At 44.4% G+C, this 14,541-nt stretch overlaps 1 protein-coding gene across 1 annotated transcript; it reads right to left on the reverse strand.

Annotated features, from left to right (window-relative positions):
- Positions 1–1,343: 1,343 nt before the first annotated feature.
- Positions 1,344–13,919, reverse strand: GPR65 (G protein-coupled receptor 65). Its single transcript, XM_065872599.1, has 2 exons — positions 13,839–13,919; positions 1,344–2,838 (listed from the first exon to the last, which is right to left on the reverse strand). The coding sequence occupies exon 2, from the start codon at positions 2,379–2,381 to the stop codon at positions 1,356–1,358; it is 1,026 nt and encodes a 341-aa protein (XP_065728671.1). The 5' UTR covers positions 2,382–2,838; positions 13,839–13,919; the 3' UTR covers positions 1,344–1,355.
- Between the last annotated feature and the right edge of the window lie 622 nt (positions 13,920–14,541).

Genomic DNA, 14,541 nt, shown 5'->3' on the forward strand with positions numbered 1-14,541 from the left:
ATCTTTAGCCTTTAAGTATGTATAAGTGTATCTCAGGGTGCCCAGACTCAATCTATTAATTCTCCAGAAACTTTATGATGTGAAAAGTGCAAAGAGCAGAGAAAGCACATAGGGCCTCAAAGCAAGGTGGTTTTCTCTTGTGCACCCAAACTGTCATGGACAACTTTAATAGAAAATGGAATCAGTTTGTGCACTAACTGAGTTTTCTCAGTGTATATCTAGAAATTCATTATTTGTCTCTTTTGTTATCAGATTTTTGTTTTCTAATATGAGGGCACAAATGATACCAAGACATTTACTATCTGATCAATTTTGGGGACTGGAAGGAACAGATAGTAAAGAGAAGGGAGAGAAGGAGAAAAGGAGAATAGGAGGATAAAAACATCTTCGAAAATCTTAAAAAATACTTTGGTTAAGAAAAATGTTTACCTGATGCTTACTTAAAACTAGGCGGAGTAATTTCTGTAGTGAGAAAATATAAATATAAAAGAATATATTATACCAAGATTCTCTAAATACTCTAAACCCCCAAAGAAGTCTCTGAATGTAAGATTTAATAAAAATAAATGTCTTTTTTGTTTATAGTATATTTTTGTCTAAACATTAAACTTCTAATAATTTCACCCACACTGTATTCAACAGCAAATTTTGAAAGAATCAAAATTTTAAAAATTGTGATTTTAAAGAAAGTAAAAAGTTCTCTGATTAACTGAAAGAACTTTCACAAAGCTCATGTCCTTTATATCATGGATGAGGCCTTCAGACTCTCACTCAGAGACTACTGACTTTTATTTTATAAAGAACACTTACAAGCTCAGTGGCTATGTTTCCAAACTGATATAAGCTTCAAAAGGCTTATGAGATCATTTCTGTTGTAACCCCAGTACTTACCACAAAACCTAGCACATAGAGTGGGCTCAATAAATGTTTGTTAACTAATGAGAAGATTAGAAGCAGTATTTAGTAGTTGGTGTTGTTGGCTGGGAGAAATGATAGCCTGAGATCCATAGAAAGAGTGAGAAAAATCACAACAACCAGACACGAAGCTCACCAATTTAAAAACACACAGTCCAGTACATCTTACTAACCTCTGAGTGATTAGAGCACAGATACAAAAGCAATTGCCATTCTACAGTGATGATCCTGAGTCATTAGGAAAATATTCAATTTTGTTTAATTCTTGTTTAATAAAAGTCAGGGAGCTATAGAGCACACGTTTGAAATATTTCCATCGGAGAGGATTAAGATAGTCCCTCAGTGGGAACCTTTACTCCCCTCTCATGCTGAGATTTCCTTCTGAAAATATAATCTTGACGGTATAATATTGCATATCTTTAAAAAATTAGACCTTGGTTCTATTCCAGGATGTCTAATTCCACAGTATCTTTTGTAGACATAGAAAGTATGCTTTTTCGTTGTCTTTTGGATTTATTAAGCTTCTCAGTAAAGACTCTGAATACATTCCACATATCCGATCTTCCTGTTTCAGTTACGAAGCAGTACAGAATTGGATCAGCAACACAATTTAAACTTGTTAATGCAACTGTGATTCTATAGATTTTATAACTCTGCTTCCCAGGCTTGTTACGGTCAAACATACGTTCATCCAAGCTCACATCATGCTCTAAGATGCTGCGAATCAGCAACATCACATGAAAGGGAGTAAAACACAAGATAAAAGTCAACGTGATACTGACAAGTAGTTTTATGATTCTCTTCTTTTCACTGTTTCCTGTAGCTTGATTTTGCTTCACAGCTTTGTAGACTTTCTGGTTGCAAGCCATTATGATGACCAAAGGTATCATATAGCCTACACACGTCCTAACAAAGTTAAACCGGATTTGCCATTTCTCCAAAGGGTATTTGTCGTAGCATAAAGTAAAGTTAGACTTTGCGGCGTCACAATATTCAACAGCTGTTTCATCTTCCCACAGAATGACAGCATTGAAGATGGTTTCCAATATCCAGATGAAGAGGCTCACCATGAACGCACATCTTCTTGACCTTAGAAAAGAAAACTTCAAAGGGTAGACAACTGCTAAATACCGATCAATCGCGATGCAGGTGAGGAAAGCTGTGCTACTGTAAAAGTTCATGTACATGAAGAAGGCACTCCCTTTGCACAGGGCAGGAGAGAATGTCCAGTTGTCTTTATTCCAAGTATAATCAATCCATAGAGGGAGAGTTAAGGCATACAGCAGATCCGATAAGGATAAACTGAAGAGGTAAATGCCTAATTCATTTTCCTTCTTTGCTTGCAGAAAAGACACACATAGAGAACCGATGTTAGCTGGAATGCTGACTATTATCACAAAGATGTAAACAACTGGAAACAAATAGTGATCCAAGTCATGCTGTTCTTCAGTACATGTGCTGTTCATGTTTCCTTTTTTAGGTGATGATTATATGCGTTCTTAGATGGTAAGTACCAAGATAAGCCTTGTCTCTTGGGAGTTTGTTTCCAACACCTAACTCTCTTTCACTAAGATTTCTTCAGTTGTCCTTTGCTTTCAAAAGTTCTGATGGATTCATCAATGGTCTTAAAGGATGAGTGGAGATCAAGTTTCACACAGGTATCGATGGCTGGAAGTCAGGATCCAGGTTCCCGGGAGTTACTAAAGTGATCAGTGATTTTAATGTGCAGAAGTCCATGTGCTTATTCTCACAGCATGCTGATGAAGAACCCTGGAGGATTCGCCACATTATCCATCAGCTTTCATAGAATGCTGTCTTCAGTTTGGTTTCCTTCGTGAAACTCAGAGGAGATTGGTGCGAACGTGAATATAGAAGGCTTTACTTTCACAAAGGTTGACATCTCTTTTTAAAATGCCTTCGTTTCTGTAATGAAAGACAAACTAGAATAGTTCGGATGCTTAAAAGAGACATCATGATTTTTGAAACAATCTTATTTTATTTCATTTATTGAGGATATCAAAATGCATGAAATTGCATACAATGAAGGTGTTTAAAAAGGGAAACTTGTCTAATTGACTTTGGTAAATGAAATCAGGCTGAGATATTTGACCTTTTTCAAATAAGAATTATCCAAGGGATGCCAGGTTAGAGGGAATTATATTTCTCACTAGACACAATCTAAGCACGCAAAACTAAAGTTAAAAGTCATTTTAGAAGCTAATTAAAAAAAAAGATGGCGAATTCAATTATTTGTTTGTAATCAGTAAATGCATTTGAGTGTATGGTAAACTGTATGATTATAGGATTTCAAATTTTTTATTTCGTGTGCAATCTATGTATAAGGCACTTATTTTCAAAATATGCTTATTAGCCAAGAAAAAAGTTGTCACAAGAAGTTTGATAAAGTGAAGCACTTGAAAATATAGCAGTTTGCTGAAACTTCGTAAATAATTAGACAACACTTCCTCATTTGTTTCTCCTTTGCTTTCTTTGTGGGCTGATTTACTTTATCTTTCTCGTACTCTTGTGAAAGAGAGGGCAGAATGTGCTGCATTCTGGGTAAAACCTATGATCATCAGTTTCTACATTTATACCTGATTGTTTACTAGGTTAGCTTTTTAAAAATGTACATCTGATGTACATCCATGTAGGAACAGAGAATATATCCTTCTCTCCATATTGGAATAGAGAAATACTAGCTTTATTCCTTTGCTAGTGAGGCCTGTTGGTGCTTTGGATGATTTATCTGAGGGGAATCTTCACAGAAAGCTTTGTAGAGTCACCATGTAGGGGAAGGAAGACATGTCCTCTTCCTGTGTGCTGTGAGGCCTACAGGACCTCAAAACCGTCCCTTTCCAAGTGTTGATGCGCCCTTAGCACAAAAGAGACCTGCCACCACAAGGCACCAGTATTCTGCTGGGAGAGTAAACCATATCCAGAGCCCATAGGATATGTCACTCTTAACACAAAATGGAGAACTAAAATTCCTGAAATCACCTAATTTTTCCACACCTAAAAATATGAATAAACAGCCTTTTATTTTTAAAATTTTTATTGGAATATAGTTGATTTACAAATGTGTTAGTTTCAGGTGTACAGCAAAGTGAATCATTTATACGCATACATATAGCCACTCTTTTTTTTTTTAAGATTCTTTTCCCATATAGGCCATTACAGAGTATTGAGTAGAGTTCCCTGTGCTATACAGCAGGTTTTTATTAGTTATCTATTTTATATATAGTAGTGTTTATATGTCAATCCCAATCTCCCAATTTATCCCTCCCCGTCTTAAACAGCCTTTAAATAAATAGGAAAACCTTCCAGAGAGGAAAAAAAGGAAGCGGGCGCTAATATCAGAGAGCTAAGTGAGCAGTAAAGCTCTGGGTACCCTAAGGCATACGTGGATCTGGAGGAACTAACTAGAGCTTTGACTGCAGAGAACCAGTGGCAGAGCATGGGCCAGTGACAGGGCATGGGCCAGTGACAGGGCATGGGCCAGTGACAGATCATGGGCCAGTGACAGGGCGTGGGCCAGTGACAGGGCATGAACCAGTGGTAGAGCATGGGCCAGTGAAAGGGCATGGGCCAGTGACAGGGCATGGACCAGTGACAGGGCATGGGCCAGTGACAGGGCATGGGCCAGTGGCAAGGCATGGGCCAGTGACAGGGCATGGGCCAGTGGCAGAGCATGGGCCGGTGACAGGGCATGGAGCAGTGACAGGGCACGGGCCAGTGGTAGAGCATGGGACAGTGGCAGAGCATGGGCCAGTGACAGGGCATGGGCCAGTGACAGAGCATGGACCAGTGACAGGGCATGGACCAGTGACAGGGCATGGACCAGTGGCAGAGCATGGGCCAGTAGCAGAGCATGGGCCAGTGACAGGGCATGGGCCAGTGACAGAGCATGGACCAGTGACAGGGCATGGGCCAGTGGCAAGGCATGGGCCAGTGACAGGGCATGGGCCAATGACAGGGCATGGGCCAGTGACAGAGCATGGGCCAGTGACAGGGCATGGGCCAGTGACAGGGCATGGACCAGTGGTAGAGCATGGGCCAGTGACAGGGCATGGGCCAGTGACAGGGCATGGACCAGTGACAGGGCATGGGCCAGTGACAGGGCATGGGCCAGTGGCAAGGCATGGGCCAGTGACAGGGCATGGGCCAGTGACAGAGCATGGACCAGTGACAGGGCATGGAGCAGTGGCAGAGCATGGGCCAGTGGTAGAGCATGGGACAGTGGCAGAGCATGGGCCAGTGACAGGGCATGGGCCAGTGACAGAGCATGGACCAGTGACAGGGCATGGACCAGTGACAGGGCATGGACCAGTGGTAGAGCATGGGCCAGTGACAGGGCATGGACCAGTGGTAGAGCATGGGCCAGTGACAGGGCATGGGCCAGTGACAGGGCATGGGCCAGTGACAGGGCATGGGCCAGTGGCAGAGCATGGGCCAGTGACAGGGCATGGAGCAGTGGCAGAGCATGGGCCAGTGGTAGAGCATGGGACAGTGGCAGAGCATGGGCCAGTGACAGGGCATGGGCCAGTGACAGAGCATGGACCAGTGACAGGGCATGGACCAGTGACAGGGCATGGACCAGTGGCAGAGCATGGGCCAGTGACAGGGCATGGGCCAGTGACAGAGCATGGACCAGTGACAGGGCATGGGCCAGTGGCAGAGCATAGGCCAGTGGCAGAGCATGGGCCAGTGACAGGGCATGGGCCAGTGACAGGGCATGGACCAGTGGTAGAGCATGGGCCAGTGACAGGGCATGGGCCAGTGACAGGGCATGGACCAGTGGTAGAGCATGGGCCAGTGACAGGGCATGGGCCAGTGACAGGGCATGGACCAGTGACAGGGCATGGGCCAGTGACAGGGCATGGGCCAGTGGCAAGGCATGGGCCAGTGACAGGGCATGGGCCAGTGGCAGAGTATGGGCTAGTGACAGGGCATGGGCAAGTGACAGGGCATGGACCAGTGACAGGGCATGGGCCAGTGGTAGAGCATGGACCAGTGGTAGAGCATGGACCAGTGGTAGAGCATGGGCCAGTGACAGGGCATGGGCTAGTGGCAGAGAATGGACCAGTGGCAGGGCATGGACCAGTGACAGGGCATGGGCCAGTGGCAGGGCATGAGCCAGTGACAGGGCATTGGCCAGTGACAGGGCATGGGCCAGTGACAGAGGATGGGCTAGTGACAGGGCATGGGCCAGTGACAGGGCATGGACCAGTGACAGGGCATGGGCCAGTGGCAGAGCATGGGCCAGTGGCAGAGCATGGGCCAGTGACAGGGCATGGGCCAGTGACAGGGCATGGGCCAGTGACAGGGCATGGACCAGTGGTAGAGCATGGGCCAGTGACAGGGCATGGGCCAGTGACAGGGCATGGACCAGTGACAGGGCATGGGCCAGTGGCAAGGCATGGGCCAGTGACAGGGCATGGGCCAGTGGCAGAGCATGGGCCAGTGACAGGGCATGGAGCAGTGGCAGAGCATGGGCCAGTGGTAGAGCATGGGCCAGTGACAGGGCATGGGCCAGTGACAGAGCATGGACCAGTGACAGGGCATGGACCAGTGACAGGGCATGGACCAGTGGCAGAGCATGGGCCAGTGGCAGAGCATGGGCCAGTGACAGGGCATGGGCCAGTGACAAAGCATGGACCAGTGACAGGGCATGGGCCAGTGGCAAGGCATGGGCCAGTGACAGGGCATGGGCCAATGACAGGGCATGGGCCAGTGGCAGATCATGGGCCAGTGACAGGGCATGGGCCAGTGACAGGGCATGGACCAGTGGTAGAGCATGGGCCAGTGACAGGGCATGGGCCAGTGGCAGAGCATGGGCCAGTGACAGGGCATGGAGCAGTGGCAGAGCATGGGCCAGTGGTAGAGCATGGGACAGTGGCAGAGCATGGGCCAGTGACAGGGCATGGGCCAGTGACAGAGCATGGACCAGTGACAGGGCATGGACCAGTGACAGGGCATGGACCAGTGGCAGAGCATGGGCTAGTGACAGGGCATGGGCCAGTGACAGAGCATGGACCAGTGACAGGGCATGGGCCAGTGGCGGAGCATAGGCCAGTGGCAGAGCATGGGCCAGTGACAGGGCATGGGCCAGTGACAGGGCATGGGCCAGTGGGAAGGCATGGACCAGTGGCAGAGCATGGGCCAGTGACAGGGCATGGACCAGTGACAGGGCATGGACCAGTGGTAGAGCATGGGCCAGTGGCAGAGCATGGGCCAGTGACAGAGCATGGGCCAGTGGCAGAGCATGGACCAGTGGTAGAGCATGGGCCAGTGACAGGGCATGGGCCAGTGACAGGGCATGGACCAGTGACAGGGCATGGGCCAGTGACAGGGCATGGGCCAGTGGCAAGGCATGGGCCAGTGACAGGGCATGGACCAGTGACAGGGCATGGGCCAGTGGTAGAGCATGGACCAGTGGTAGAGCATGGACCAGTGGTAGAGCATGGGCCAGTGACAGGGCATGGGCTAGTGGCAGAGCATGGACCAGTGGCAGGGCATGGCCCAGTGACAGGGCATGGGCCAGTGGCAGGGCATGAGCCAGTGACAGGGCATGGGCCAGTGACAGAGGATGGGCCAGTGACAGGGCATGGGCCAGTGACAGGGCATGGGCCAGTGACAGAGGATGGGCTAGTGACAGGGCATGGGCCAGTGACAGGGCATGGACCAGTGACAGGGCATGGGCCAGTGGCAGAGCATGGGCCAGTGGCAGAGCATGGGCCAGTGACAGGGCATGGACCATTGACAGAGGATGGACCAGTGGTAGAGCATGGGCCAGTGACAGGGCATGGGCCAGTGACAGGGCATGGGCCAGTGACAGAGGATGGGCCAGTGACAGGGCATGGGCCAGTGACAGGGCATGGGCCAGTGGCAGAGCATGGACCAGTGATAGAGCATGGGCCAGTGACAGGGCATGGGCCAGTGACAGGGCATAGACCAGTGACAGGGCATGGGCCAGTGGCAGAGCATGGGCCAGTGGCAGAGCATGGGCCAGTGACAGGGCATGGGCCAGTGGCAGAGCATAGGCCAGTGGCAGAGCATGGACCAGTGGCAGGGCATGGGCCAATGACAGGGCATGGGCCAGTTGCAGAGCATGGACCAGTGGTAGAGCATGGACCAGTGACAGGGCATGGGCCTGTGGTGGAGAATGGGCCAGTGACAGGGCATGGGCCAGTGACAGGGCATGGACCAGTGACAAGGGCATGGACCAGTGGCAGGGCATGGGCCAGTGACAGGGCATGTTCCAGTGGCAGGGCGTGGGCCAGTGACAGGGCATGGGCCAGTGACAGGGCATGGGCCAGTGACTGGGCATGGGCCAGTGGCAGGGTATGGGCCAGTGGCAGAGCATGGACCAGTGACAGGGCATGGGCCAGTGACAGGGCATAGACCAGTGACAGGGCAAGGGCCAGTGGCAGGGCATGGGCCAGTGACAGGGCATGGGCCAGTGACTGGGCATGTTCCAGTGGCAGGGCATATTCCAGTGGCAGGGCATGGGCCAGTGGCAGAGCATGGACCAGTGACAGGGCATGGGCTAGTGACAGAGCATGGACCAGTGACAGAGCATGGGCCAGTCAGTGACAGAGGATGGGCCAGTGACAGGGCGTGGACCTGTGGCAGGGCATGGGCTAGTGACAGGGCATGGGCCAGTGGCAGGGCATGGGCCCACACAGGTAGCACGGGGTCCTCGACATCCCACTCGTGCTGCGATCCAGGAGCCTCAGCCATCAAAGTAAACAAAATAACAACTTTACAGATATTTGCAGACAGACAGCAGGGAAAGTTGGCAAGTTCCCTGTCTTACCTTTGTTTCTGTGAGGAGCTATCATAAAAAAAAACAATCCCTGAGTACTCATGTCCTCTGGCTGGTCCTCACTTGGGAATGGGGTCTGAGTCTATACTATTAATCTGGTTCCATAAACTTCAGGCCAATAGTGAATTAATATTGGATCTATGTGCTCAACTTCACTAGTCGTCAGAAATCTACAAACTAAAACCACAGAGGGATACAACTACACAGCCACCAGAATAAACGAAATGAAAAATTTAGCAAATACCAAGTCTTAGTGAGGACGTAGAACACCTGGAACTCTCATATACTGTTGGCTAGAAAACTGTTTGGCTCTTATGCAAATCATATGGTTCAGCAACTCTACTTCTAGGTATACGCTCAATAGAAATACATACATGTGGTCCCAAAAGACGTGTGGTAGAATTAGAATGTTCACAGCAGCAGTATTTGTAATATCCCCCAACTGGAATGCCTATTAGCATTAAGAGAGGTAAATAGATTGTGGTATATTAACACAATAAAATCTATACATTAATGAAAATGAACAAATTATTGTTACATGCAATAACATGGTTGAGGCTCAGAAACAATGCAGAGGGATAAAAAAAGGCAGGCAGAAAGGGTACATATTATCTGATTAAGAACCAGGTAGTGTTAATCTATGCTGTCAGAAATCAGGGTAGCAATCCATTTACTGAGGGCTTTCTGTGTGCTGGACTCCATGTAAAATGGCGTGCATATTTATTATAATTTATGTTTTATTGTAACTGTGTCCTGTTTATTACAGTCCTATGTTACAAAGAAGAGTTGAGCCACGTATTAGGCAATTAGCCCCATATTGCCTGTCTAATCTTGGTAGAACTTGGCTGCAATCCTAGGTTTAACTCTAAAGCCTCTTGACTCAACTATTTGTCTTCTGCCTTTTACATAAAAATACCTTAGATGTCTGAGGTATTTTTGCTACGGCATAGACTAGCTTTGTTGAAAAGGAAGAGAATATTTTCTACTTTCCTCCTAAATAGTAGCACTGAAGGATTAGTACAGGTCTTTCAACTATAATGGCTCTTCTAATTAAAGAAAACGACGTGAATGAAAACTTCTGCAAACTAGATATAAAATAATCAACCCTACATTTTCTAAAAGATGTCACTTTTATGTTCTCTATTAAACTGTGTGGACTTCAAATAAACTTGTGAGAATCATCACCTTACATCATGTCTCACACTCTGACAATGTGTCCTTATGTTTCCGTATATCTGTCAACACATTTTCTTTGGAAGGTTAAGCATGTTCCTTTTCAGTAATTTATATAATGGATAAGGCAACATTTTATTTAGGCTTTTATTTTTCCTGTACTTGATTTTAGAAACAGATGGCTAAAAAGGAGCAAATATCCTGCTACCACGGGGGGGCGGGAGCGGGGCGGGGGAAGATCTCCCAGTTTTTTGAGTCAGGAGGCTGAATTTTGAAGGGTCTATTGTTTAGATCAGGAATCATCTGTGAATTGGTTTAAAGCCGAAATTAATTATCTTTCACCACTCACAATGTGGTAATGAAAAAAATGTAAATAAGACCAACTGGAAGTGGGAAAACCATCATGCATTCCCGTTCTTCTCAACAAAGCCCACCTACATTGTTGCAAACAACTATGTAGAATGTCATATTAATTATTTAGTTATAAAAAACAGAGAAAGAGGGCTTCCCTGGTGGCGCAGTGGTTGAGAGTCCGCCTGCCGATGCAGGGCACACGGGTTCATGCTCCAGTCCGGGAAGATCCCACATGCCGCGGAGCGGCAAGGCCCGTGAGCCATGGCCGCTGAGCCTGCGCGTCCGGAGCCTGTGCTCCTCAACGGGAGAGGCCACAACAGTGAGAGGCCCACGTACCGCAAAAAAAAAAAAAAAAAAAAAACAGAGAAAGAGGAGTCAGATGGCTGTTATCTTTGGCGGGGGGTGGGTGGGTGAGTAATGACAGGAAGAGGGCACCAGCAGGACTTCTGAGAATTGGGTAATGTTTTGTTTCTTGATATGAGTGTTGATTCCATGAACAAGTTCAGTTTGTAAAAATGAATCATGCTGTACACTTAGGATATGTTCCTTTTTGCTGCATGCAGATTATATTGCAATTAAGGTTAAAAAGTGAAATCGAAAGGCTATGTGAGATGAGATGTAAAGAATCTCGACAACTAACATCTGAATAACCGGCAGATACAGCATATATGTCTTCCTAAGAAATGATATGATGTCACTTCTTTCCTCACATATAAAAAGTAATTTATAGAAACACAACAAAACAAACAATAAACAACTTAAATAATCTGAAAATAAATTCACCCATAATAAAAGTTTACCATATGAAAGAATAAGTATTCTATGCACGTGGAAGAAGTAAATACAAACCATGCCTTGAGGAAAGCTCCCTCAACCCAGGCTTTAAAGAATTCTCACAGATCTCGTTCTAACAAATATAGGCTGATTAAAACCCCCCAACCCCACACACACTTGATTTTAAAAATAGATGGATAAAAAGAACAAATATCCTGCTACCACACTAGAAGAAAACACACATACTTACACACATACAGAAATTAGCTTGTATGTGAGAGTCAGCAAAAGCAAGAAAGAAGAGTACTAGATCCACGAAAGCTTTAGAGATAAAATTAATAGATATATAACACAAAACAAGTATGTTTAATACATTTAAAGAAATAAGAGAAGGAATCTGAACACATGAGTAAGGCTCAAGAGACAATAAAAGATGACTGGGCATATTTTTTAAAAGATTGAAATAGACCTTTCAGAAATAAAAAATACAGTAATATAAAATTAAAAATTAACACAGGGACTAACCAACTGCCTAGCTCCAGCTGAAGAGAAAATTAGTATATTGTAAGACAGCTAAAGAAATAACACAAAATTATCAGAGTGCTAAAGAGACAGGAAAATACCACAGAGACATGGAGGATAAAGTGAAAAGGTCAGTGTATGTATAATTAAAGTTCACAAGGACAGAAGAGAGAAAGTAGGGGAGAGGCAATGTTAGAAAAGATGCTGACTGAGAGTTGTCTGAAAGTGATGAAGGACATGGCATCCTCAGATTTATGAAGCTCAGCAAACCCCAAATAAGATTAGAAACAAACAAACAGAGCTGGAAATCTATACTTAGCCAACGTTGCAATCAAGCTGCAGATCACCAAAGACTAAGAAAAAAAAGAGCCAGAGAGAAAAAATGCACTACCTACAAAGGATGAAATTTCGACCGACAAAGACATTTTCAACAACAATGATAACATAAACCAGAAGACAGTGGATTGATATTTCCAAATTGTTATGAAAATGTATGTCATCCTATAACTGAATACCCAAAGATCTAAATTTCAAAATGAGAGCACAAATAAAGATATTTTAAGATAAACTACCACTGAGAACATTGACCCCCAAAATCCTCATTAAAGAGACTTCTAAAGAACATAAGCGAAGAAGGAAAATGACACTTGAAAAATGTCTGAGATGCACAAAATTTAATAAGCTACAGAGGATGGAACTCTGATGGTTACGCAACATCACGTCTATCACTAGGCTCATGCGTCTGGGGAAGAACACTTAAACCATGAAAATATTCTTCCTTAGAAGAAGGACTTGGGAGAGCTGGGTGATGAGCAGGAAGGTGCCCCTTCCTGCTTTGTCCATGTTACTCAACAAATACTCATCTTAAAAAAAAAAAAGATAGGAAGGGTCAAATGGAAAAATAGTTTTGAGAGGACTTACAAAATTCTCAGTGGAATAAATTTCTTTCTCTGTAGAAATATTTCCTGCCTTAACTAAAACAACCATAAGACTGAATGGTTTAATGAAGCAGTTACTGGGTGTCTTCTGGTTTGGGCAACAGAGGCAGTGTTTCTGGGGGCTTGTGGTTACATGTGTGAGGGCTCTGGAGACTCAAAGGTTCTCAGCAGCTCTTGGGGGATTTGTGACCATGTGTGTTCCTTCACCTCTCTAAGTTTCAATTTTCACAGGCGTAGATAGCAACCATTTCACAGAATTCTTGCGAGGATTAAATGAGATAACACATGAAACTCAGTACTGAGCACATGGTAAGCCTTCATGACATGTTAACTGATATTGTTCTAATGACGACACTGGTAGCCTGTGTTGTCCCCTACATTTCCTGAAAGCAGATCATCTTTGGCCACCTATCCAGAGCATAGCAGAGAAACCAGAGGCATTCAGAATATAATTTATATAATAACATTTCACATATGATACCAAACACTGCAGAGGAGAGCTGTTAAATTAATTTGTGTGAATCTGAGATTTTAACAGAATACATAATTCTTATTATTCATACATCTTGTCAGATATTATTTTGATTGCTTTAATCATATTTTGAGAAAACTGTTTTTAGATCCAGTGCTGAGAAATTTGGATAAGTTTTTAATTCTGATTTTAATTTTTACCTGATACCCAAAGAAGATAATCCACAGCTCCTAAAACAGTACCAACCATTGATGGTTCGTAAAAATCAGAATTAAAACAGTACCAACCATTGATGACAATGATCAGAAGATAAAATGTTATAGGAAACATTTGCCTTCATTTATCAGTTGAATAGCTACTTATTAACACTCTACTGTGTGTCAATGTGATAGTCATCTCTTAAGAATTATTAATTAATTAATACATACTAGAAATATTAATTAATACTGGAAATATTATTTTCAAATTTCACATAGTTTCTGATGGTATAAAAACATATCACTAGACCTTTACACTGCTGAGGAAGTGGTGCTAGATAGCTCTACAGCCAGGAGTTGGTACATTTCTTCCCTAACCACTTAATTTTCATTTTGCCAATATACTGTTTCCTGTAGAGGAAATGGAGCGTAAGCATTCCTCTTTTATATTTTGATAGTGTTACCTATTTCTAAATGTAAATTTTGACATCCTTTACTACTGCTCAAAGTAGAGAAGCCATGTGTCGTCCTCATTTCTCCCCGTCTTATAATACTTTGCATGACCACATTTATACAGCCCAAACTAGAAAAAATGTTGCAAATATTACTGACGATCATTCAAAAGTATGTTATCTACTTAAAATCTTATTTCTTAATCTTACACTTACCCATGTTTCTTGGGATGATGATTTTGTTGACCGAGGAGCAAGATAAATCTGCTTGCACCCAGAAGAGAAACCAATATTATTGAGGGGACAGGAAATTGCACTCATATTTCATCACAAACCAATGAGGAAGCAACATATTAATGAGAAGGAAGTGCATTATCCAAGTTTAAGCAACAGAAGTCTCCTAAGTATTTTAAAAGAGGTTTTATGTATTATTTACTGTAGTATAATTTTTATTACTCACTTTTCTCTTTGCATCTTAATCACAATTGTATACTGATACTATATGTGCTTTATTTGATAGAATATGTACTAGAATCTCATTCATTCATTCACTCCCTCCCTCACTCATTTATCTGTCAACACATATATCTATCCTCCTCTCCTAAGAGACCACTGTGCTGGCAGATATATAGGACCTGGCCCTAACCCACAAGGAGCTTATCACTTAGTGAAGGAGAAAACGCTAATAACCGCAATGGTAAAAATGGTAAAAATGGATAAATACTCCAAGAGAGGTACAAAAAGATAGGATGAGTCGTTGGATGTGTAGAATAGGAGAGGATGTTGTAGATGGAATCAGGGTGATCAAGATCCTGGGCGAAAAACAACAGAGAGCGAATGCGGATGTGTGTATAGAGAGCATGTTCATTGCTTAATGGCATGATGGTGGGGTCAAGGTAGCCAACTAGGTAACGTTTTT

Source organism: Phocoena phocoena, chromosome 2, assembly GCF_963924675.1.
Source record: "Phocoena phocoena chromosome 2, mPhoPho1.1, whole genome shotgun sequence".
Lineage (NCBI taxonomy): Eukaryota > Metazoa > Chordata > Mammalia > Artiodactyla > Phocoenidae > Phocoena > Phocoena phocoena.

Bases quoted from the DNA above. Each gene is read 5' to 3' on its own strand.
- GPR65 (XM_065872599.1), bottom strand. From the start codon at position 2,381: ATGAACAGCACATGTACTGAAGAACAGCATGACTTGGATCACTATTTG.